Genomic DNA, 26,945 nt, shown 5'->3' on the forward strand with positions numbered 1-26,945 from the left:
CCCATCCCCAATTACCTTAATGAAGGTGGTGAACTGCCATCTTCAATCACTGCAGTCCATGTGTTGTAGGAACATCCACAGTGCTGTTAGGAATCGGATTCCGGGATTTTGTCCCAGCAATGGTGAAGGAACAGCAATACATTTCCAAGTCAGGATGGTGCATGACTTGGAGGGGAGTTTACAGGTGGTGGTGCTCCCATGCATTTACTGCCCTTGTCCTCAGGTGTTGGAGGTCACCGGTTTGGAGGTTTGAAGGTGCCTTGGTAAGTTGCAGAAGTGCATCTTGAAGATGGTACCCACTGTTGCTACTGTGCTTCAGTGGTGATGAGTGGATTTTGAAGCTGTGGATGGAGTGCCAATAAAGGCGGTTGCTTTGTCCTGGATGGTGTGGAGCTTCTCGAGTCTAGTTGGAGCTGCACTCATCCAGGAAAGTGAGAGTATTCCATCATACTCCTGACTTGCGCCTTGTACATAGTGGACCGGGTTTAGGGAGTCAGGAGGAGATACTCGCCACAGGATTACTAGCCTTTGACCTATTCTTGTAGCTGCAGTATTTATATAGCTAGTCCAGTTCCGTTTCTGATCAATCATAAACCTCAGGATGCTGTTAGTGGGGGTTTAGTGATGGCAATGTCATTGAACATCAACAGGTTTATTTGGAATCACGAGCTTTCGGAACGATTCCAAATAAACCTGGTGTTGTAAGACTTCTTACTGTGCCCACCCAGTCCAATGCCGGCATCTCCACATCATTGAATATCAAGGGGATATAATTGGATTCTCTCTTCTTGGATATGTTCATTACCTGCCACTTGTGTGCCACTTATTATTACTCATCAGCCCTGGCCTGAATATTGTCCAGGACTTCCTATTTTGGACACAGACTGCTTCAACATGATGGCATCAGAGGTTCCGATTACATCATTTGATCCCAATTAGCATGTTTATGGCTGCCTAAGCCAAGGTCTATCTGAAAATTGGAATGAACAGACAACCAATCAGTTCTGGGGCTCACACAACATTGGCCCTCTCCCAAAGAGTGACTAGCTGTAGTTTTGAAAAGGCTTTCCAAACAAACTGAGCTAACTTGTTAAAAACAATAAAAACTCATTATCTCAGTTTGTTGCTTCATCAGCGCTGAAAATCTGACTAGTTAATCCTTTACTGGAGCTACAGGATATGAAAGATATGATTTGCGCAACAATGACAGATATTGAATGACAAGATGGAACAGCTAAATATAATGACCGTTTAAATAAGTTATAAAACTTCAGGTCATTGGGAAAACAATGTGTTGGCATAGACTTGTTTTTAAAAACCTGTCTCCCAAATTTAACTGTCCTCATATAGAATAATCCAATTCCTGGTATTAAAGAGTTCTGGTAGTGGACACCCAAATTGGTCACAAATGTGCTGCATCATTAATACAGAGCTGCAAATCATTAAAATTCACTAGCATGTGAACTTCACATACTCTTTTTTTTTTTTTTAAAAGACTCCCAATTAGGCCTTCGGCTAAATTATTTTGACCTAAACACATGGCAGACTGAAAACGAAAGTTCTTTTTTGGGTCGCAAACATCTGACTCACGTAGCCAAAAATAAAGATAAATCTTGGATTTATTGTAGGCTATAATACCGATTCTGATGACTGGCTTAAATAGTATTCTACTTCCCGATGAGCTACACAGAATTATAATTAACTTGCATGGATGCCTGATTCAAGTGACGAAATGTAATTGCCTCTTATCTCCCAGTTTGCAGGGATATGCTCCTGAATGATTCTGTTTATTGTCTTTAAAATGTAATAGAAATAAGTTTGAAAAGTAGAAATTTAGTAGATTTAAAAAAAAAATATGCCCAATATCTCACCCAGTGGTTACTTTCTAGTATAAATCTGACCGAGCCACCTGTGAAGGGCATTGCCCAATCTTGTCCTCACTCAAATCTCCATACATGCTTGCGAAAAACTGGTTTGCAAAAGTGGGGAAACAGCTGTCTTTTCTCTCTCATGGCCCAGACCAAGTGTAGAAACTTAGCTACCATTTTGTTAACCTAGCATATATACTAGAAACTACACTGGGACGGTCTTAGGGGCTGGTTTAGCATAGTGGGCTAAGCAGCTGGCTTGTAATGCAGAACAAGGCAGCAGCGCTGGTTCAATTCCCGTACCGGCCTCCCCGAATAGGTGCCGGAATGTGGCGACTAGGGGCTTTTCACAGCAACTTTATTGAAGCCTACTTATGACAATAAGTGATTATTATTATTTGATTGTATCTTCCTCTGTATAATTATCAGATGAGTCATTTGGGAGGCCTCCAGAAATGTGAGAGCTCCTTTCAACATTAAAATGGTTCTGCAGAGATCAACTTAATGTTGAAAACATTTGCTGATGTAGAATAAATGCAAGCCAGGGCAATTTAAACTCAAGTGACCAGATTTAGTGTCTAGCCTCAGGCCATTATCCAACATCCTCAACAAATGATTTCTTGGAAAGAGCACAAGCTTTGCTGCAACAACAAAAAAATAGAGCTCACAATAAATTATTCAACGACTGATATCAAAATCTCTGGTATGAATCAAAAGCACGAGAGCATGGGAATTGTGAGACCAGAAAGCGACCCACAGTCCACCTATTTTGCCTTCCACCATCCGAATGGAGTTGCTGTCTCATCATAGCAATCACTCCCCTCTCTATTCATCAGCAAGAAACTGAGGACACAAAATGAGGTAAACCCTCACGATGTGGGAACTATAGGTCCAAAGCTATCGGCTGCTTTGTATTACCACACATTGTATTACTTTGGGATACAGTATTTTAGTAACTTTGGGACAGTGTGGGTGTGCAAGTTGTATAACAGAGGGATGTCCATTATCACAAATGCCTGACAAATTAAATATTGATTTAAGGTTGTAGAGTGATGAGTATATTTTCCAACATTTTCTATTTCTAGCAAGAAAGAGCACTTCTAGAGCAGTTTTCCCTTCTCTATATTCACATCCAACTCTTCATTTAAAAATAATGAACACGTTGATCAACCTATTCAAATAATTACAATGATTCCCTGATCATCACCAGGATACATGGCAATGAGAACCAAATTAAAAAGCGGCAACAAAAAAAAAAAACCACTTAATTAGAACCCTTGTTCTGCAAACATCAAGGTACAATATTTAATTGAAACTTACAGCTACGAATTCTACTTGGCCCTCACTAAGGCAAACCTCAATTAATTTCAAACTTGTCATTCTCGTAAGGGATTTGTCGGATACAAAATTCAAAAGAGAACACGGCAAAAAGATTGATTATGTAGAGAGAAAGAAGTGTCTCTGGAGCGACTTCCTGAACCAAAGAAGTTGGGGCAGGATAGAAATCAGTCAAGATACCATGCATCAGTCCTGCTCAGACAGCTTCAGTCCAACACTGTATGGGATGTAGCTCCACGGGACCTCCTGCGACCATTATAGCCTTTGGAGTTTCCATAAATATTTTCCTGCCTCCTTTCTCAAAACATTTAATTTTGTTTTGCCTAGAACGGGCTCTTATTTGAATGCAAGCGCTTCAGTAAGGTACTTTGGCAGTGGCCGGTATTGGGGCTACCTATCTGATAGACTAGTCTGAAGATACACTGGGACTATGTCTACTTAAGTTGCATTTTTGCATGGTTGCCTTTTTTCACTTTTAAAACAGTTGGACCAATGTGCCACCTTTATAGCTTTAAAAACTAGACAGGTACTTCATATTTTTTTTTAAAACGACAATTTTCTAACGTTAAGAAATTTGAACAGTTCTTGAAGCCAGTAGAAACTCGTATTGAGTGTTTGATTGTGCATGGTTGCCACTCTCTTTTTCCCTCACATATCAATGTAAGGAGGTTAGCACTATGGGTTCACAGCGCCAGGGTCCCAGGTTCGATTCCCAGCTTGAGTTACTGTCTGTGCGGAGTCTGCACATTCTCCCTGTGTCTATGTGGGTTTCCTCCGGGTGCTCCGGTTTCCTGCCACAAGTCCCGAAAGACATGCTATTAGGTAATTTGGACATTCTGAATTCTCCCGGTGTACCCGAACAGGCGCCGGAATGTGGCGACTAGGGGCTTTTCACAGTAACTTCATTGCAGTGTTAATGTAAGCATACTTGTGACAATAAAGATTATTATTGACGCCTGGAGGTTTACACGGCCGAGGGTAAAGGAGTTTTCCTTTTTCTCCCACGTCCACAAAGTTTATTCCCATATTGATTTTTTTGTTCTGGGCAGGGCGTTGATCCCGAAGGTGGCGGTGACGGAATACCCGGCGATTACAGTCTCGGACCATGCCCCGCACTGGGTGAATTTGCGGCTTAGGGAAGAGAGAGGGCAGCGTCCGCTGTGGAGACTGAATGTGGGGTTGTTAGCAGATGAGGTGATTTGCGGACGGGTAAATAAGAGTATCCAGAACTACCTGGAAACAAACAACATGGGAGAGGTATCAGCAGCGACGGTCTGGGAAGCCCTGAAGGCAGTCGTTAGAGGGAAACTAATATCGATCCGGTCTCATAGAGAAAAGAGGGAAAGGGTGGAGAGGGAGAGATTGGTGGAGGAGATACTTCGGGTGGATAGGAGGTATGCGGAGGCCCCGGACGCGGGACTCCTGAGGGAGCAGCGCAAGCTACAGACGGAGTTTGAATTATTGACCACAGGGAAAGCGGTCGAACAGCTGAGAAAGGCTAAGGGGGCGGTTTATGAGTATGGGGAGAAGGCGAGCAGGATGCTGGCGCACCAGCCTCGGAAGAGAGAGGCGGCCAGGGAGATGGGTGGAGTAAAGAATAAGGAGGGTAACTTGGTCTCGGACCCGGAGGGAGTGAATGAAGTTTTTAAGGATTTCTACAGCAAATTATGAGAGTCGGAACCCCCGGCGGGAATGGAAGGGATGAGGCAATTTCTGGACCAATTTCTGAGGGTGGAGGAGGGCCTGGTTGAGGGGCTGGGGGCTCCGATCGAGATAGAAGAGATCATTAAGGGGCTGGAGGGCATGCAGTTGGGCAAAGCTCCGGGGCCGGATGTCTTTCCGGTGGAATGTTTAAAGATATTTTCAGAGATATTCAGCCCACTGCTGATGAGGACCCTTAATGAGGCTAGAGAGGACTTCCGGGTGCGGCGATGACCAGCTGAGTCGCACGTTTCGGCAGCTCCCGGTGGAACGGACTTTTGGGCTCTTGATAGGAGCCCCAACGGCAATTTTAACGGCAAATAACACTGTGCGGTAATCCAGAAGGGAATCCCCCCTGGACACGGATGGAAAAAAGAGTAGAGTAGCAATATTGCGGTGGATCCTCTAGAGCAGCAGCCAGGAAGGCAGGCACAAAGCAAGATGGCGTCGGAAGGAGGCAGTTTAATATGGGGCCCTGACCAACAAGAGTTCCTGCGGCGTTGCGTAGATGAACTCAAAAAGGAGATGAAGAAGGAGCTGTTGGCCCCGATATTACAAGCGATTGAGGGGCTAAAGGAGGAGCAAAAGACCCAGGAACAGGAGCTTCGGGTCGTGAAGGCAAAGGCTGCTGAGAATGAGGACGACATACAGGGCCTGGTGGTGAAAACGGAGATCCACGAGGCACAACACAAAAGATGTGTGGAAAGGCTGGAGGTGCTGGAGAATAATGCGAGGAGGAAGAACCTAAGGATTCTAGGTCTTCCCGAAGGTGCAGAAGGGGCGGACGTCGGGGTATATGTGAGCACGATGCTGCACTCGTTAATGGGATCGGAGGCCCCGACGGGTCCGATGGAGGTGGAGGGAGCCTATCGGGATATGGCGCGAAGACCAAGGGCTGGAGAAATTCCTCGAGCAATAGTGGTGAGATTTCTCCGATATAAGGACAGAGAGATGGTCCTCAGATGGGCAAAGAAAACTCGGAGCAGTAGGTGGGAGAATGCGGTGATCCGCGTATATCAAGATTGGAGTGCGGAGGTGGCGAGAAGGAGGGCAAGCTTTAATCGGGCCAAGGCGGTGTTGCATAAAAGGAAGGTCAAATTCGGAATGCTGCAACCGGCAAGACTGTGGGTCACACATCTAGGGAAGCAACACTACTTCGAAACGGCAGATGAGGTGTGGACATTTATTGTCGAGGAGAAGCTGGAGTGAGCGGGCCAGAAAAAGAACGTTTGGGAGAAAAGTGGGGGGGTGAATTTGTGGGATGAAGGGGGGAAAAGAGGACTTCCCAAGTTGTTAAACCGGCAACCCTGTAACTTCTCTCTCTTCCCCATGTCGTGGGGGAGGGGGTGAGGGAGAATAAGGAGCTGAGGGCACCGGCCATTGGGGGCGGGGCCAAAAGGGGAAGTGCGGGCTTTGTTCCCGCGCTATGGTAATCATGGCGGGAACAGGGAAGCAGGAAGGAGGGGGCCTCGCACTGTGTGAGCCGAGGTTACGGGGGGAAGCAGAGGTCGGCCAGAGTTTGCTGACTTCTGGGAGCAACATGGGGGGTGCAATTACACTAGCTTGGGATCTAGCGGGGGGGTTAAACTGGGTTGCTGCTGCTGGGGAAAAAGGGGAGCTGGTATGGGAGGGGGGGGGGGGGGGGTCGGGGCGGGGGGGCGCCGCCTGGGGGGGATACAGCTACGTGGGAGAGGAGCTGGATTGAAAAAGGAAATGGCTAGTCGTCGGGGGGGGGGGGGGGGGGGGGGGGGGGGGGGGTAAAGAGCCCCCCAACCCGGTTGATCACGTGGAATGTGAGAGGGCTGAACGGGCCGATTAAGAGGGCACGGGTACTCGCACACCTAAAGAAACTTAAGGCAGATGTTGTTATGCTTCAGGAGACGCATTTGAAGCTGATAGACCAGGTTAGACTACGCAAAGGATGGGTGGGGCAGGTGTTTCATTCGGGGCTAGATGCAAAAAAAACAGGGGGGTGGCCATACTAGTGGGGAAGCGGGTAATGTTTGAGGCAAAGACTATAGTGGCGGATAGTGGGGGCAGATACGTGATGGTGAGTGGCAAACTGCAAGGGGAGGCGGAGGTATTAGTGAACGTGTATGCCCCGAACTGGGATGATGCCAATTTTATGAGGCGTATGTTAGGACGAATCCCGGACCTAGAAGTGGGGAAGTTGGTAATGGGTGGAGACTTTAATAGGGTGCTGGACACAGGGCTGGACAGATCGAGGTCCAGGACTGGAAGGAGGCCGGCTGCAGCTAGGGTGCTTAAGGATTTTATGGAGCAGATGGGAGGAGTAGATCCCTGGAGATTTAGTAGACCTAGGAGTAAGGAGTTTTCGTTTTTCTCCTATGTACACAAAGTATTTTCACGAATAGATTTTTTTGTTTTGGGAAGGGCACTGATCCCAAAGGTGACGGGGACGGAGTACACGGCTATAGCCATTTCGGATCATGCTCCACACTGGGTGGGCCTGGAGATAGGGGAAGAAAAACAACAGCTTCCACCCTGGAGAATGGACATGGGATTATTGGCAGATGAGGGGGTGTGTTTAAGGGTGAGGGGGTGTATTGAAAGGTACTTGGAACTTAATGATAATGGGGAGGTACAGGTGGGAGTGGTCTGGGAGGCACTGAAGGCAGTGGTTAGAGGGGAGCTGATATCTATTAGGGCACATAAAGGAAAGCAGGAGGGTAGGGAAAGGGAGCAGTTGTTGAAAGAACTTCTGAGGGTGGACAGACAATACGCGGAGGCACTGGAGGAGGGACTGTACAGGGAAAGGCAAAGGCTACATGTAGAATTTGACTTGTTGACTACGGGTAACGCAGAGGCACAATGGAGGAAGGCACAGGGTGTACAGTACGAATATGGGGAGAAGGCGAGTAGGTTGTTGGCCCACCAACTGAGGAAAAGGGGAGCAGCGAGGGAGATAGGGGGGGTGAGAGATGAGGAGGGAGAGATGGAGCGGGGAGCAGAGAGAGTGAATGGAATGTTCAAGGCATTTTATGAAAGATTATATGAAGCGCAGCCCCCGGACGGGAAGGAGAGAATGATGTGCTTTCTGGATCAGCTGGAATTTCCTAAGGTGGAGGAGCAGGAGAGAGTGGGGCTGGGAGCACAGATAGAGACGGAGGAAGTAGTGAAAGGGATTGGGAGCATGCAGGCGGGGAAGGCCCCGGGACCAGACGGATTCCCAGTTGAATTCTATAAGAAATATTTGGACTTGCTGGCCCCGCTACTGATGAGAACCTTTAATGAGGAGAGGGAAAGGGGGCAGCTGCCCCCGACTATGTCAGAGGCAACGATATCGCTCCTCCTAAAGAAGGAAAAAGACCCGCTGCAATGCGGGTCATACAGGCCCATTTCCCTCCTGAATGTGGATGCTAAGATTCTGGCCAAGGTAATGGCAATGAGGATAGAGGATTGTGTCCCGGGGTGGTCCATGAGGACCAAACTGGGTTTGTGAAGGGGAGACAGCTAAATACAAATATACGGAGGCTGCTAGGGGTAATGATGATGCCCCCGCCAGAGGGGGAAGCGGAGATAGTGGTGGCGATGGATGCCGAGAAAGCATTTGATAGAGTGGAGTGGGATTATTTGTGGGAGGTGTTGAGGAGATTTGGCTTTGGGGACGGGTATATCAGGTGGGTACAGTTGCTGTATAGGGCCCCGATGTCGAGCATGGTCACGAATGGACGGTGGTCTGACAATTTTCGGCTCCAGAGGGACGAGGCAGGGATGTCCTCTGTCCCCGTTATTGTTTGCATTGGCGATTGAACCCCTGGCCATAGCACTGAGGGGTTCCAGGAAGTGGAGGGGGGTACTTAGGGGGGGAGAAGAACACTGGGTATCTCTGTATGCGGATGATTTGTTGCTATATGTGGCGGACCCGGCGGAGGGGATGCCAGAGATAATGCGGATACTTGGGGAGTTTTCAGGGTATAAACTGAACATGGGGAAAAGGGAGTTATTTGTGGTGCATCCGGGGGAGCAGAGCAGAGAGATAGAGGATTTACCGTTGAGGAAGGTAACAAGGGACTTCCGGTACCTGGGGATCCAGATAGCCAAGAATTGGGGTACATTACATAGGCTTAATTTAACACGGTTGGTGGAACAGATGGAGGAGGATTTCAAGAGATGGGACATGGTGTCCCTGTCATTGGCAGGTAGGGTGCAGGCGGTTAAAATGGTGGTCCTCCCGAGATTCCTTTTTGTGTTCCAGTGCCTCCCGGTGGTGATCACAAAGGCTTTTTTCAAAAGAATTGAGAAGAGCATTATGAGTTTTGTGTGGGCTGGGAAGACCCCGAGAGTGAGGCGGGGATTCTTGCAGCGTAGTAGGGACAGGGGGGGGCTGGCACTACCGAGCCTAAGTGAGTACTACTGGGCCGCCAATGTTTCAATGGTGTGTAAGTGGATGGGAGAAGGGGAGGGAGCGGCGTGGAAGAGATTGGAGAGGGCATCCTGCAGGGGGACTAGCCTGCAAGCAATGGTGACGGCGCCGTTGCCGTTCTCACCAAAGAAATACACCACAAGCCCGGTGGTGGTGGCTACATTGAAAATTTGGGGGCAATGGAGACGGCATAGGGGAGGGACGGGAGCTTCGGTGCGGTCCCCGATAAGAAACAATCATAGGTTTGTTCCGGGGAGAATGGATGGGGGATTTGGAGCATGGCAAAGAGCTGGGGTAGTACAACTAAGAGATCTATTTGTAGATGGGACGTTTGCGAGTCTGGGAGCGCTGACGGAGAAATATGGGTTGCCCCAAGGGAATGCATTTCGGTATATGCAATTGAGGGCTTTTGAGAGGCAACAGGTGAGGGAATTCCCACAGCTCCCGACGCAGGAAGTGCAGGATAGAGTGATCTCAGAGACATGGGTGGGGGACGGTAAGGTGGCGGACATATACAGGGAGATGAGGGACGAGGGGGAGATCATGGTAGATGAGCTGAAAGGGAAATGGGAAGAAGAGCTGGGGGAGAAGATTGAGGAGGGGCTGTGGGCTGATGCCCTACGTAGGGTAAACTCATCGTCCTCGTGTGCCAGGCTAAGCCTGATACAATTTAAGGTGCTACACAGGGCGCATATGACTGGAGCATGGCTTAGTAAATTTTTTGGGGTAGAGGATAGGTGTGCGAGATGCTCGAGAGGCCCAGCGAATCACACCCACATGTTCTGGTCATGCCCGGCACTACAGGGGTTCTGGGTGGGGGTGGCAAAGGTGCTTTCGAAGGTGGTGGGGGTCCGGGTCGAACCAAGCTGGGGGTTGGCTATATTTGGGGTTGCAGAAGAGCCGGGAGTGCAGGAGGCGAGAGAGGCTGACGTGTTGGCCTTTGCGTCCCTTGTAGCCCAGCGTAGGATATTGTTAATGTGGAAGGAAGCCAAACCCCCGGGTGTGGAGACCTGGATAAACGACATGGCAGGGTTTATAAAGTTAGAACGGATTAAGTTCGTGTTAAGGGGTTCGGCTCAGGGGTTCACCAGGCGGTGGCAACCGTTCGTCGACTACCTCACAGAAAGATAGAGGGAATGGAAAAGAAGTAGACAACAGCAGCAACCCGGGGGGGGAAGGAATCGGACGGACTCTCAGGGATGTTATTGTATATGTATAGGTATTTGGTATATGTAATTTTATATTGGATTGTTGGATTGTATTTTTGGAGAGTATTTATTTTGGACAAGGCAGTTGCCATTTAGTTTTGTTTTTTGTTTTTGTTTATATATTACTTATTTATTTGTTTAAAACTGGCCACGGTTATTTATATTGCTTTATTGTTGTGCAAAAGAAACACTACGTATTGTTATGTTTGGCCAAAAAACTTGAATAAAATATATATTTTTTTTTAAATGAGGCTAGAGAGAAGGGTAGCCTCCCCCCTACAATGTCACAGGCCTCGATCTCACTCATTCTTAAACGGGAGAAGGACCCTGAACAGTGTGGGTCTTACAGGCCAATCTCGTTACTAAATGTGGATGCCAAGCTATTGGCTAAGATCTTGGCCATAAGAATAGAGGATTGTGTCCAGGGGAAGTCCAGACTGGATTTGTTAAGGGCAGGCAACTTAATGCCAATGTGTGGAGGCTTTTAAATATTGTTATGATGCCCTCAGAAAGAGAGGAAGCAGAGGTTGTAGCAGCGATGGATGCAGAGAAAGCTTTCGATCGGATGGAGTGGGAGTACCTGTGAAAGGCGCTAGGTAGGTTTGGGTTTGGTGAGGACTTTATATTCGGTGGGTGCGATTGCTGTACCAGGCGCCTGTGGCAAACATGCATACGAACCGGCTTAGGTCGAGGTATTTTAAATTGCACCAGGGGACGAGGCAAGGGTGTCCCCTCTCCCCGTTATTATTTGCTCTAGCCATTGAGCCGCTGGCCATGGCGTTGAGAGCTTCAAGGAACTGGTGGGGGGGGTGGAGCACCGGGTCTTGCTCTACACGGATGATCTCCTCCTGCATATTTCGGACCCACTGGAGGGGATGGGGGAAGGTCATGTGGATCATGAAGGAATTTGGTAGTTTTTTGGGGTATAAACTGAACGTGGGGAAGAGCGAGTGGTTTGTGATCCAGGCTAAAGGGCAGGAGAAGAGACTGAGTGAGCTGCCGCTGAGGAGGGTAGAGAAGAGCGTTCGCTACCTGGGAATACAGGTGACTCGGAAGTGGGATTCTTTGCATAAGCTTAATTTGATCCGACTGGTGGAACAAATGGAAGGGGACTTTAAAAGATGGGACATGCTCCCGCTATCACTGGCGGGGAGGGTACAGACCGTGAAAATGACGGTCCTCCCCAGATTTCTATTTGTATTCCAGTGCCTTCCCATCTTCATTCCCAAGGCCTTTTTCAAGCGGGTGAATAAGATCATCTCGGGATTTGTGTTGGCGAATAAGACCCCGCGAGTAAAGAGTGTGCTGCTGGAATGCAGTCGGGGCGGGGGTTGGGGGGGGGGGGGCTGGCGTTGCCAAACTTTTGCAACTACTACTGGGTGGCCAACATAACCATGATTAAGAAGTGGGTATTGGGGGAGGGGTCGGCATGGGAGCGGTTGGAGGCGGCATCATGTAAAGGCACCAGTTTGGGAGCGCTGGTAACGGCACCGCTGCCGTTCTCGCCGGCCCGTTACTCCACAAGTCCGGTGGTGGTGGCGGCACTGAAGATCTGGGGGCAGTGGAGGAGACACAAGAGGGTGGAAGGCGCGTCGGTCTGGACCCCGATATGTAATAACCACAGGTTTCCACCGGGTAGGATGGATGGATGGTGGGTTCCAGAGCTGGCAGACGGCAGGTATCAAAAGGATGGGTGACCTGTTTATTGATGGGAGCTTTCCCAGCCTGCAGGCGCTGGAGGGAAAATTTAAACTGCCGCCAGGGAACGGCTTTAGATATTTACAAGTGCGGGCCTTCCTGAGAAAACAGGTGGTGGCCTTCCCGCTTCTGCCGCCATGGGGGATATAGGATAGAGTAGTTTCCGGTACCTGGGTGGGGGAGGGGAAGGTGTCGGACATCTACCAGGAACTGCTGGAAGCGGAGGAACTTAAGGGCAAATGGGAGGAGGAGTTAGGAGTAGAGTTAGAGCTGGGTCTGTGGGCACAAGCCCCAAGTAGGGTCAATTCCTCATCATGTGCTAGGCTCAGTTTAATCCAGTTTGTGACCCACCGGGCACACGTGACGGTGGCGAGGATGAGTATGTTTTTCAGGATAGAAGACAGATGTGCGAGGTGTGCGGGAAGCCCAGCAAACCATGTCCACATGTTTTGGGCATGCCCGAAGCGTGGAGGGTTCTGGCAGGGGTTTGCCAAGGCAATGTCCAAGGTGCTAGGTACGCGGGTGGTGCCGAGTTCAGAAGTGGCGATCTTTGGACTGTCAGAAGACCCGGGAGTTCAGGGGGCGAAAGAGGCCGACGTTCTGGCCTTTGCCCCCCTGGTAGCCCGAGACGTATCCTTTTAATGAGGAGGGACCCGAAACCCCCGAGTGTGGAGACTTGGGTCAGTGACATGGCTGGGTTTCTCAGCATCGAGAAAATAACGTTTGCCTTGAGAGGATTAAAGCTCGGGTTCTCCCGGAGGTGGCAGTCGTTCGTCGATTTTCTTGGAGAAATTTAAAATGTCGGCAGTAGCAGCTTTCCGAGGGGGGGGGTTAGGTGTTGTTTAATGTTATTTCATGTGGTCTTTGAAGATAGAACCGATTGGGGAAATGTCTATTTTTCACCATGTTAATGTTTACTGTTCTTTTTCGGTTATTGTTATAAAATTTTACAAATACTTCAATAAAAAAAATTTTTTTTAAAATAAAGATTATTATTAAGGAGGTTGCATTGCTACAATACAAATAGCTCCTATAAAAAGCACATTTTTAAAAAAGTTTTTATTCTCCATTTTCACTTTTTCCTTCAAAATTTATACCCCACCCACAGACAGTAAATGGTAACAAATACAAAATCAATCCCCTTAACAGTAACAATGATCCCATCCTCCCACCACCCCAAACAACGGCCCACCTGCCAATATATGCATCTAATAAAACAAATCCTCCCACGGTGGAAACAAAAAACAAAAGGAGAAAAAGGAGAAGGAGTCCAGGACCGCCCATGGTCACCATTAACCTATAGAGTCCACCCCCCCCCCCTACACTCAACACCATCCAACCTCTGAAAGAGTACCGTACATGATACCCAAGAGTTGGAAACCCCCCCCCCTCTCCAACTCCTCCCATCCACGGCCTCCTGTAAAGCTCCTCCCCCCAACCTCGGTTCCTTCCCCCCCAACTTCCCACCCCGGCTAGACCACTCGGACCCTGTTCTGCCAGGCTCCGATAGCCGCAGCCCCTCCCCCCACCTCACTCCCGTTCACTGGCCGGCTTAAACCAGCCAGCGTGGAGGCCCCCGCCCAGGTCTCTTTCCCTCTTGCCCGGCCCTAGGAAAACCCAGAAATCCCCTTTTAGCACACAAACCGCATATATCCACCTACACCCCAAAGAGCCCTCATTTTGAGTGAAAGTCCCGTCCCTTCCCTTGCCAAATATATACAACATTGGCTCCTTTAGCCCATACACCTGCACGCAGTGAAACAAAAAAAGAAGAAAATACAGTCATGAGGTCACATCGGCACATGGCCATTTCTCAATTTGTCAGTTCTGCCACAGTCCTTCTGCCTTCGCAAGCTCTTCTGCTGCTTCCGCCGTTCCAAAATAAAAGCCCTTGAGCTTGTAAGTCACCCTCAGCTTCGCTGGATATACAATGCCGCCCTGCACCTTGCTAATGTACAGTGCCCTCTTCACCCGGTTGAAGGCAGCCCGCCTCCTCACCAGCTCCACCGTAAAGTCCTGGTATACACGGATACCAGCTCCAGCCCACTGCACCACCCGCATCTGCTTGGCCCAGCACAGGACCTTCTCCTTCGCACTGTACCTCCGGAAGCACAGAGTCACTACCCTTGGCGGCTCACTCGCCTTTGGTACAGGCCTCCATGACCGGTGAGCCCGATCCAGCTCATATCGGGAGGGATCCTCCCCCTCCCCCAATAGTTTCGCCAGCATTGCGGCAAAATACTCAGTCGGCTTCGGTCCTTTAACTTCTTCGGGCAGCCCCACGATCCTCAAATTCTGTCACCTGGATCGGTTTTCCAGGTCTTCCATTTTTCCTCGCAGATCCTTGTTAATCTCCATCACCTTACGCATCTCCTTCCCCATCGAGGTAAGTTGATCACCGTGCTGCAATAATGTCTCCTCCACTTCCTTCAGCGCCTCCCCTTGCTCCCGCACCTCCGCTACTGCGCTCGCCACCGCCGTCGTCACCGGGGAAGTCACCTCCTCCACCAACACACTCAAAATCGCCCTCATCTCCTTCCTCATTGTCTCCATTTATTTTGTAAACTGCCTTTCGAATTCCGCAGCCATCACCTTAGTTATTTCATCAGCCGTAAGCAATGCGGCCTCCCTTGGTGCTCCAGCCTCCATTTTCCTTGGTGACCCCATGGTGACCTTTCCACTCCCCGACGGACCTTCAGCTGTTTTTTTACGGCCATTTCTTTGCTCACCCTCGACATTTTTCTTTACTGTGCCTTCACTGTGCCTCCTCCGTGCCTTCTCCCTGCTTTTGCCGCCTCCGTGGACCCTGGGACCAGGGTTAAAGCCCCGAAAATGCCGTTCCCGAACGGGTGCCCTCCATTGTGCGGCTGCCTCCTGCTCGCCATCACCGGAAGAAGCAAAAAGCACCACATTTTATACCAGTAACTGCAATATAACTTAGTATCATATTAACCATGCAAATTGATGCATCTTGCAAATTGGTTGAACCGTAATCATTCCGCTCTAATCTTCTGGCAGTCAATAACAATGTTAACGTAGTCACATTGGTCTCTCTTCTTTTAAGTTAATTTAGCTGACAAAAGGAGATGCACAAAAAACTGCACTGAGCAACAAATCTCTCAGCACTTTGATCCTTGGGATAAAAAGCTTTTTTGGCAGCATCTCAAATTTGGCCCTGGCAAGAGCAAAGCATAAGCATCAAGAAAAAAAAAAATCACCAAAAATAAATCAACATTGTTCTTCCTCTTCAATTGTTCCTAGTGCACTTGCGTATGTGGAAACATACCAGACTTCCATTCGGATATCACAGCGTAACGATAGAATGGGCTTACCAGTTTTTATGGCTTAAAATAAAATTGGAAAATCACTTATTAAAAATGTATTCTCTTGTGATTGAAAACACAACACAAGCCTTAGAAATTAAACGTATTATGGTCAACAACCGGACACCAAAAGGGCTGACCATAAACAAATCAAAGCAGTCAGGGGTCCAATGCCTGATTAGCCAGTGTGCTATTGAAGGGTTTTGTGTGTATATGTCTGCTGTCATCACCGTAAATGATCAAAGATCCTGCTAATGTTCACTCTTTAGCCTGACCTAAAGAATGAGTGGTGGCGGTGGCCTTGGTATGGATGAATTGGTGAGCATTACTAATGTTTAGTTTTTAAAGTCAGAATAAGTAGTGTTTCGAGTATAAGAAGTAAAGTAAGGTCCATTGTATAGATATAATAGTCTTTAAACTAGTGGAAGAGGAGTAAGTGCAAGTCACGGCAGGGCAGTTTGGGAATGTGAAATGCTCCTTCTGTACGATGTGGGAAGTCAGGCACACTTCAAACTTCCTGAGCGACCACGTGTGCAGGCAGTGTCTTCAGCTGCAGCTACCCGGAATCCATATATCAGATCTGGAGCTGTGGCTGGAGTCACTGTGGAGCAAGGCTGAGATCTTTGTGGCTAGCACATACAATGAGGCGCTCACAACGCAAGCAAAGAGTAAGATGGCAGTAAGGGAACAGGTGACCACCAAACAGAGTATAAACACGAGGCAGGCAGTACAGGAATCCCTTGAATCCATCTCCCTCCTGACAGATATAATGTTTTGAACACTGCTGGGGGAGATGATTTCTCAGGGGAATGCAGCAAGAGCTAAATGCGTGGCACCATGTCTGCCTCCTTGGGGAAGGGTGTGTGGGCTACGGTTACTGAGGGGAGAGAAAGAACGAATGGCACAGCAATGGTGATTGGGGATTCTATCATAAGAACATAGAACATAGAGCAGAAGGAGGCCATTTGGCCCATCGAGTCTGCACCGACCCACTTAAGCTCTCACCTTCCACCCTATCCCCATAACCCCTCCTAACCTTTTTGGACACGAAGGGCAATTTAGCATGGCCAATCCACCTAACCTGCACGTCTTTGGACTGTGGAAGGAAACCGGAGCACCCAGAGGAAACCCACGCAGACACGGGGAGAACGTGCAAACTCCGCACAGACAGTGACCCAAGCTGGAATCGAACCTGGGACCCTGGCGCTGTGAGGCCACAGTGCTAGCCACTTGCATGACTGTGCGGCCCTAAGGGAATATTTAAGGAATGAATGTATTCTTTCTGGCACAAAAACACAAGAAATATGACCCAACCATGTCTTACAAAATAAATTAAAATTGTATGAGATCCAAAGAGGAGTTATATAAAGTTGCTCAAAAAAGCAACAAGCCTGAGGAATAGGAGCAGTTTGGAATTCGGCAAAAGTGGACGCACATATTGCACAAGAGGGGAATGGAGAGTAAATGTGCAAGGAACATAAAAGCGGACTGTAAAAGCTTCTTTTGGTATGAAAAGATTAGTGCAGACAAACGTAGGTGTTATACAGTCCGATTCGGGAGAATCTGTAATAGAGAAAAAGGAAATGGAAATGCAATTAAACAACTACTCTAGTTCGATCTTCATGGAGGATGACACAAATAACTTCCCAGAAATGCTCGGGAACTATGGATCTGGTGAGAAGGAGGAATTGACAGAGTAAAAAAAAAGTGTTGGAGAAATTAATGGGACTCAAAGCTGATGAATCCCCAGGGTCTGATAATCTACCTCGCAGGGTACTACTAAAGGAGGTGGCCATGGAAATAGTGAATGCATTGATCGTCACCTTCCAAAATCCTGTAGATTCTGGAATAATTCCAGCAGATTGGAGGGTGGAAAATGTATTTTGTAAATGTAAAAAAATGTAAAAAAGGGAGGGGAGCGAGAAAACTGGGAATTACAGATCAGTTAGCCTAACATCAGAAGTAGGGAAAATGCTGAGTCTATTATAAATTACATGATAATAGGACACTTAAAAAATATCAACGTGATTAGACAAAGTCAACATGGATTTACGAAAGGGAAATCATGTTCGGCAAACCTCCTGGAGTTTGAGGACGTAACTAGCAGAATACAAGAGAGAACCAGTGTATTTGGATTTTCAGAAAGGTTTTGATAACGACCCACATAAGACGTTAGTGTGCAAATTAAAGCACATGGGATTGGGGGTAATATACCATACTGCCATGGATTGAGAATTGGTTAGCAGACAGGAAACATAGAATAGGAATAAATGGGTAAAAGTGGCAGGCAGTGAATAGTGGGCTCCCCCTCAGGGATCAGTGCTTGGGCCCCAATTCACAATATCAGTGATTTGGATGGGGGAACCAAATGTAATATTTCCAATTTTGCTGACGATATGAAACTTGGTGTAAACTTAAATGGTGAGGAGGATGTAAAGAGGCTTCATGGTGATTTAGACAAGTTGAATGGGCAGACAAATACATGGCAGAAGCAGTTAAACATGGATAATGTGAAGTTATCCACTTCGGACAGGGAAACAGAATGGCAGATTATTTAAATGGTTTCCCATGGCAGGAAGAAGGTAATAGGACAATTGGTCACAGTTTCAAGATATGGGGTAGGCCATTTAGAGTTGAGATGAGGAGAAGGCTGTGAAGGCCAAGCCGCAGAATATATTGAAGAAGGAAATAGGTAGATGTCTGGACACTTAAAGGCATGATGTGATACGGGGAGAGAGTAATGGGAGTATGGTGTTGAGATAGAGGATCAGCCATGATCATATTGAATGGTGGAGCAGGTTTAGGGGCCAAATGGCCTAATCTAGCTCCTATTTTCTAGGCAGTTCAATAGGACAGATGGAGATGATGGTAGTTGTTCATCCATGGAACCACACCAGAGGATAAATTTGCTCTTTGCGCGAAGGTGAAGGAAAAAGAAAGTCTGATTTCAACATGCTAAAAGTCAACGTTATCAACTGAATGCCACCTCCCAAAATTCTAGGATCCTTGCGAAAATAGGCAAGTTAAAAAAAAAGCATTCTGCATTCGCATTTTCAGGAGTGAAGCCAAAGGTGGAGTGGAACCATCGTCTGGAGGTGATCTCGTTAGACAGCTTTCAAGGCCTTAATGGCATCATAATAGGTGCGTTAATGCAAAATCTTTAATATTGTAATTAATCCATATGTGTCTAGATTCCAAAGACAAAAATATCTGAAACAGCTCTGCAGGAAGCGCACTGGAGACGAGAAGCAAGAATTTCAAATTCTACAGATGTTTTATTGAACAAAAAACAAAGAAAATTACAGCACAGGAACAGGCCCTTCAGGTCCCCAGCCTGCGCCGATCCAGATCCTTGATCTAAACCTGTCTTTTCCAATGCAATCTATCTGAAGTATCATTTTACCAACTCCTTATTTCCATTCTGGGTAGAAAGCAATCCTGTGCAAATTACTGGGAAGTTCTGAGAACTAAGTGACTCAGATACAACCTCAATCTGCAAAGCAAATCTTCATTGGTGCATTAGCTGTTCCAAATGCTCCCTACACAATGATCCCCTACACTGGGAAGGTCCAACATCTAACGATGCAGAAATTGCCCAATATTTTTTATTTCGCTTGGCCTGATACAGGTTATGATCTAATATGGTGCTTACTACTGCATCACTTTCATTCACTTCAGATTCAATCAGCAATGTTGTTAAACGGCCAGACAAAAAAAAGAAAAGATTATTTTTAACCTACAAACCTCTTTTTCTGGGTTAGTTCCGTTCAGGTTAATACCTCAACCATTGCATTCTTTGAAATTGTACAAGTGTGAAACAGATATTGAAACTTCAATATTAAGTAACATTCGGAGACAAGTAAAGGGAACCAAAACTGCCATAAAAACAGCTACAGGAACTGGTCTACTCTTCTCAAAACACTGCTGATCAGAAAAAACATTGCATGGAAAGACCCTTCCGCAAAACAATTTTGTTGTTAAAAACAAAATGCAATAACAAAGCCAACCCAATTCAAATTACAATTGTCCTGGTTCAAGCTGCACTTACTAGTTCACATCCGTGACAGAGGTTAACCTCCTATAATTATGTACGTCAAAGTTTCTGTACTGCTAATACTGCAAGCAGAGAGAAAATCTCTGGACTCTAGACATCGGGTACAATGAATGTCAGCGTTGTAATAGATACACATTCTAAAATAGCAGTTCTCCCATGGCTCAGGTGTACTGTTGAAATTTTCCTTATTCCCATTTCTGCCCATGTTCTTTCCTCCATTCCTGAAGGTGCTCACTACTGACTGGGACATGACGTGCAGGCACTGGCTACCTTCGTCCTTCAATCAAGAGGCCATTCTTTGATGCTTAAACAGTGAGCCTCGACTTGTTGATACCACAGGCAATAGCAGCAGGAATAGGTCGTTTGACCCTCCGAGCCTGCTCCGCCATTCATTAGATCATGGCTGATCATCCAACTCAGTAAGAAAAAGCAATAGACCTGAGATTTGCGAACAGTTTACAATTCAGCAAAGGTAGACCAAGGGATTGATTAAGAAGCGGAAAATACAATTTGAAAGTAAACTAACGGGAAACATAAAAACGGACTGTAAAAATTTCTATAGGTATGTAAAGAGAAAAAGATTAATAAAAACTAATGTAATAATAAAAGCTTACAGTCAGAAATGGGGGAATTCATAACGGGAACAAAGAAATGGCTGAGAAACTAAATTCGTCCTTTGCTTCTGTCTTCACAAAGGAAAATATTATTAACGTAGCAGAAGTTCTGAGACACACAAGTTTTAGTGAGGTGCTGAAGGAAATTAGTACGAGTAAAGAAATGGTTTGGGGGGAAATTACTGGGATTGAAGGCAGACAAATCTCCAGGGCCTGATAATCTTCATACCAGAGTATTTAAGGAAGTGGCCCTAGAAATAGTAGATCCATTGGTGGCCATTTTCAAAATTCTTTGGACTCTGGAGTGGTTCCTACAGATTGGAGGGTAGTGAATGTAATGCCTCCATTCAAAAAGGGAGGTAGAGAGAAAACAGGAAACTATAGACCAGTGATCCTGACATCAGTAGTCAGGATGTTCCTGGAGTCAATTATCAAGGATTTCATAGAACAGCATTTGGAAAGCAGTGGTGTAATCAGACAAAGTCAGCATGGATTTATGAAAGGAAAATCATGCTTGACAAATCTACTGGAATTCTTTGAAGATGTAACGAGTAGAATTGATCAGGGAGAACCTGTGGATGTGGTTTATTTAGACTTTCAGAAGGCTTTTGACAAGGTTTCACATGGCAGATTAATATGTAAAGTTAAAGTGCATGAGATTACGAGTAGTGTCATGAGATGGATAGAAAGCTAGTTAGCAGACAGGAAGTAAAAAGTTGGAATAATTGGGTCTTTTTCTGATTGAGAGACAGTGACTAGTGGGGTACCACAAAGATCTGTGCTAGGACCCGAACTGTTGACATTATATATTAATGATTTGGACGAGGGAACTAAATGCATTATCTCCAAATTTGCAGATGATAGAAAGTTAGGTGGGAGGGTGAGCTGTGAGGAGGACACAGAGCTGCTTCAGCAGGATTGGGACAGGCTGAGTGAATGGGCACATACATGCTGGATAAATGAGAGATTGCCTGCTTCGGTAGCAAAATTATGAAGGCAGATTATTATTTGAAGCAACACTTTCACTTTTAAAATGCTCATTGGGCTGCATGGTAGCACAGTGGCTTCCCAAAGTCAGAGACCCGGGCTCGATTCCCGTTTGGGTCACGAATCTGTGCGAAGTCTGCCCGTTCTCCCCGTGCCTGCATGGGTTTCCTCCGGGTGCTCTAATTTCCTCCCACAAGTCCCGAAAGATGTGCTTGTTCGGAGAATTAAGCATTCTGAATTCTCCCTCTGTGCCTAACAGGCGCCGGAGTGTGGCGACTAGGAGATTTTCACAGTAACTTAATTGCAGTGTTAATGTATACCTACTTGTGACACTAATAAAGTTTATCCTGGTTTCCAAATTCTTCTATGGTCGTCATTCCACCCCACCACTGTAAATTCCTCCAAATCTGCAGCTCTGCTCCCCGCCCCCGCAATATTTTGCTTTCTTGATTTTAAAATCACACCAACATTGGTGGTCATGTTTTCTTGCCTCGTACATCTACTCTAAACCTTGCCCCTCTCACCTTAAACCTATGCCCCCTAGTAATTGACCCCTCTACCCTGGGAAAAAGCCTCTGACTATCCACTCTGTCTATGCCCCTCATAATTTTGTAGACCTCGATCAGGTCGCCCCTCAACCTCCGTCGTTCCAGTGAGAAAAAACAAGTTTATTCAACCTATCCTCATAGCTAATGCCCTCCATACCAGGCAACATTCTGGTAAATCTCTTCTGCACCCTCTCTAAAGCCTCCACATCCTTCTGGTAGTGTGGCGACCAGAATTGAACACTATACTCCAAGTGTGGCCTAACTAAGGTTCTATACAGCTGCAACATGACTTGCCAATTTTTATACTCAATGCCCCGGCCAATGAAGGCAAGCATGCCGTATGCCTTCTTGACTACCTTCTCCACCTGTGTTGCCCCTTTCAGTGACCTGTGGACCTGTACACATAGATCTCTCTGACTGTCTATACTCGAGGGTTCTACCATTCACTGTATATTCCCTACCTGCATTAGACCTTCCAAAATGCATTACCTCACATTTGTCCAAATTAAACTCCATAATTGATTTGATGTCACCCATGTACTTTCCCCACATTCACAATTTATTTCTCAGCTACCTGTCTGTCACAGCAAAACACATCATTCCATTTAAGGGTAACTGAAATCTGCACACAGAATGTGTTCACTCAATAGAATGACATTGTGTCTTTATACAGGCACAACACCTATCCAAGCTAAAGCTGTCAATGTTTTTTTGACCACGTACTCATCCACCTCCAAAAAGGTGCATGCATAAGTGTTGGAGTTTAATCAGCTGAAACCAGGTAATGGTGCCCCGGTAAATTTACCATTGCTCAACCAGGTTCACATTAACAGTTAGGGCCCAGGTTGACAAGGTTATCTAGAGCTGAGCGACTGGAATCCCAAACCTCAGAGATGAGTCTCCCTTTCCAGTTTTAATTAATGAACTAAACTGCTGGTTAATTGTTATCGCTACCCTGGAATAATATGGCTCTGCTTGAACAGGTGTCAAGGTTATTAACTCTGACACAGGCTTTGCTCCATCATAAAACCACAACCTGAAAGAAAACAAGCTTACCGCTCCCCTCGCCACCCCGCAAACGTCACTAATTGATCAGACATCTGACAAGTGTTGAGTGGGGCCCTTGCCAAGTGCCTAACAGGTTCGTGGAGTTCCCCACAGGTCTATGTTCACCAGGGAGTATTTTAGAATGTCATAATAACTTGTTTTCTTTGAAAAGGAGCGAAAATAGTACAAGCTAAAGTTCTTTGGAGCTCGTCTCAAAGCTGGTAAACATAATGGAGTTCAAGTGATGGACTGGAAAAGGTTGACATTTGGGTGATTTAGGAATGTCACCATTACAAAAGTGGCTAAAAGGGCTGCACAGTGGCGCAGTGGGTTAGCCCTGCTGCCTCACGGCGCCGAGGTCCCAGGCTCAATCCCGGCTCTGGGTCACTGACCGTGTGGAGTTTGCACATTCGCCCAGTGTTTGCGTGGATTTCGCCCCCACAACCCAAAGATGTGCAGGGTAGGTGGATTGGCCATGTTAAATTGCCCCATAATTGGAAAAAATGAATTGAGTACTCTAAAAGTGTTTTTTAAAAGTGGCTAAAGTTCAATAAGTACGTCACTGGCTGTAGGGCCAGTCTTCTTTGTCATGAACGGTGCTATATAAAGGCAAGTTCTTTCCTTCAGAGGTCTGAGATTAGCCACTACCTTGAAACACAACCATATGCATTTGCTGTTATTTTTCAACGTCGTACTGCTCGGTATAGGTTCATGGAATATATTTGGAATGAAATAGTTTACAAAAAAAGTGGTAGGAACAAGCAACAACTTAATCCTGTAGTTTGGGCTTCAATAAGATGGCCACTTTTGCATTGATGTAGAGGTGGGAGGTATGATCATTAAGTTTGTAGATGACATGAAAATTGGTACTGTGGTAAACAGGGGGGCACACAGAACATACAGTGCAGAAGGAGGCCATTCAGCCCATCGAGTCTGCACCGACCCACTTAAGCCCTCACTTCCATCCTATCCCCCTAACCCAATAACCCCTCCTAACCTTTTTGGACACAAAGGGCAATTTAGCATGGCCAATCCACCCAACCTGCACATCTTTGAACTGTGGGAGGAAACCGGAGCACCCGGAGGAAACACACACAGACACGGGAAGAACGTGCAGACTCCGCACAGACAGTGACCCAGCAGGGAATCGAACCTGGGACCCTGCCGCTGTGAAGCCACAGTGCTAACCACTATGCTACCATACTGCCCAAAGGAGGAGGAAAACCTTGGATTACAGGACAATATAGAAGGACTGGTCAGATGGGCAGAACAGTGGTAAATGGAATTTACCACTGAAAAGTGAGAGGTGATGCATTTTGGGAGGACGAAAAAGGCAAGAGAATACACAATGAATGGTAGAGCAACGAAGGCTGAGGGGGACCTGATTGAATTGTGTAAAATTATGTGGGATGTAGATGGGATAGGTGGAAGAAACGTTTGCCCTTATTAGATGGGTCAATAACCAGGTGGCATAGATTTAAGATAAGGGGCAGGAGATTTAGAGGGGATTTGAGGAAAACCTTTTTCACCCAGAGGGTAGTGGGAATCTGAATCTCACTGCCTGAAAGGCAGGAACTCTCAATGTTTAAGAAGCATTTAGCGGAGTATCAGAAACACCACAACATAGAAGGCTGTGGACCGTGCTGGAAGATAGGATTAGATTAGATAGACGTTTGACGACAGGATGGGCCTCTTTCTGTACTGCAAAACTCTATGACTCTCCTGATTGATATGAAATAAGCTGCAACATCATTCAAAATCCAAGTCCGGATCAGGCTCTGGAATTCACAGTGGGAGATGGCCACCTGGGAGGGGCTTTCTCAGAGCTGGAGCTTGGAATTCTGGTGTGAATCCAGGATTAGAAATTGCTCACAGACCCTCCTGCTGTTATACTGCTCAGTTGCATCAAACAAATAGCTTCAGGAAGGACAAAGTCATACACGTGTGCGGATTTTCAACAACATACCAGTAACACAGATCTTGGCCTCAGTGCCATAACTGTAGTCTAACACAAGCACTCATAAAATCAAACACACATGTTGCCTTCCTCAAAAATAAAATTATATACAATTGCCGGATTTAAATGTGCAAATCAGAATGCATGTCCGACTGACCCAAGCTAAAAATGATACATTGAAGATAGCCACATTCTAAACGGGGACGTAAAACAGCCCAATTTCAGGATTGTGGAATGTGTGCTAGGTGTGTTTCATACACAGTCCCCCAGTTACACAGAACAGGGAGCAATGCCGGGATCTCGTGCACAGCACAACATCACTATTGGTGTTGGATATACTGAACTTTATACTGAAAGGAGAAAAGATTTCACAATGAAATATCGATACTATGATTAAAATGTAAATGTGGGTGAACGAGGGGTGGCACAGTGGCGCATTGCTGCCTCACGGCACTGAGGACCCTGGTTCGATTCCGGCCGTGGGTCACTGTCCGTGTGGAGTTTGCACATTCGCCCCGTGTCTGGGCGGGTCTCACCCCCACAACCCAAATATGTGCAGGGTAGGGGGATTGGCCATGATAAATTGCCCCTTAATTGGAACTTTTTTAATGAGAAGGAGCCAGCCCCCTGCCCAGCTGCCCAGACCAAGGACCTACCATGGCGTCCAGATTTTTGAAGTCACACAGCCTCCTCTGGGCTCGGGGGCGGAAAGCCTCCTCCTGGCCGGGCGGCTCCTCCAGCGCCTCCCCGCGGATCTCCTCGTCGATCTCCTCCTCCATCTGGATCAGCGTGGGGGCCAACATGCCGAGCCTGGAGCCGCGCCTGGCCACCTCCAGCAGGCACAGCACGAAGTTCTTCTCGTTCTTGCGGAGGACCAGGTCGTCGGTCTCGAACATGAGGGCGTCGCGCACGGCCAGGTCGCGGCGGCACCAGCCGATGAAGTTGGACACGTTGTCCCGGGCGACGAAGGAGCCGGCCGGCACGTTGCGGGAGGCGAAGACCACCTCGGTGCCGGGGATCCTCATCCTGCCCGCCGCCTCGGGCCACCGGGACACGAAGTCCAGCGCGGCGTGGTTGACGTTGTTGGCGTGTTGGCACAGGGCGCACCCCGTCTCCAGGCTCTCCATAAAGTTATCGACGTGGATGTCCAAATCATACAGGGCGTTCAGCCACTCGGCCAGGTCTTCCTTCATCGCGTACAGATACTCCTCACTCGACTTGAAGGGCCGGATGCTCTTGCTGACAGCTAGCTGGATGTTACTTTGATTCGCCATCTCTCTGCTTCACTGTCCACTCCCCCCCTCACTCACTCACCCCTCACTCACTCTCAGGTAGCGCCCTGGCTAATTACAGCGGAGCCTAATTCCATCCTGACCCCTCCACCTCCTCCCCTCTACCTTGGACTCACTCACCTGACACTACCCCACCTGCATTTCCTTCCCCCGCCACCCTGGCAGAAGCAAACTCGTCCCGTCAAACCTGTCTGCACAAACAGCCAGCAGATACTTCCCTCCTCCTCCCCTCTCCCATTGGCGAGTTGCAACCTCTCACGCCCTCCCACTGGAAGTTGCCGGCTTCCGGTGACGTTTTTAATTCCATGGAACGCTCCCTCGCTCTTCCCGCCCTCTCTCCCAGATGAATTGGACTCCTGTTTGTATCCCCCATCACGTCTGTCCTGGGTTAGGTGCAACGTGGAGACGCCTCTCTCGCCCGACCCCCTCCAAATTCACACCGGCCTCTCCACTAACTGGAACATTGTGCAAAAGTGAACTTTACCAGCCCTAATATCACTCGGCCCAATCAAAGTCCCCATTGGAATTTTTTTTTGGGGGTGGGGGGCAATCAGTACTCATTGGAAATATTTTTTTTAAATGGGGTTTAGTTAGTTACACGTACATATTTTGGCTCTGCAGTCTGCAATGATGTAATTCGCTGATCCTGTACAAATCATTTGCAAAAATCCCATTACCTCACTGACTGGTCAGGAAGAGTAACAGGACTGCAAGTGCCGGCCAACACTTTTAACAGCAGCACTGCGGGCACGGCACTTTAATTTCCTGTGTGCCCATTATAAAGTGTGGGTTTTAACAGCCGACTCTTTACCAGAGACAGAAACTCGGGAGGCTGGGGCTGAGGGAATTTGCGGATATGCAGCATGTCAAGTTAGCCTCCCCTTTCCGAGGCAGACTTGGGTATTTCCAGTAATTTTCTGTTC

At 47.3% G+C, this 26,945-nt stretch overlaps 1 protein-coding gene across 1 annotated transcript in view; it reads right to left on the bottom strand.

The window, feature by feature from the left end:
* Positions 1–26,262, bottom strand: part of gas2l1 (growth arrest-specific 2 like 1) — an 85,231-nt gene extending 58,969 nt beyond the window's left edge. The window contains exon 1 of the mRNA XM_072490741.1: positions 25,387–26,262. Coding sequence (XP_072346842.1) covers positions 25,387–26,004 — 618 coding nt within the window. The 5' untranslated portion in view covers positions 26,005–26,262. The remainder of the gene's footprint in view (positions 1–25,386) is intronic.
* Between the last annotated feature and the right edge of the window lie 683 nt (positions 26,263–26,945).

The sequence above is a fragment of the Scyliorhinus torazame genome, chromosome 1 (assembly GCF_047496885.1).
Source record: "Scyliorhinus torazame isolate Kashiwa2021f chromosome 1, sScyTor2.1, whole genome shotgun sequence".
Lineage (NCBI taxonomy): Eukaryota > Metazoa > Chordata > Chondrichthyes > Carcharhiniformes > Scyliorhinidae > Scyliorhinus > Scyliorhinus torazame.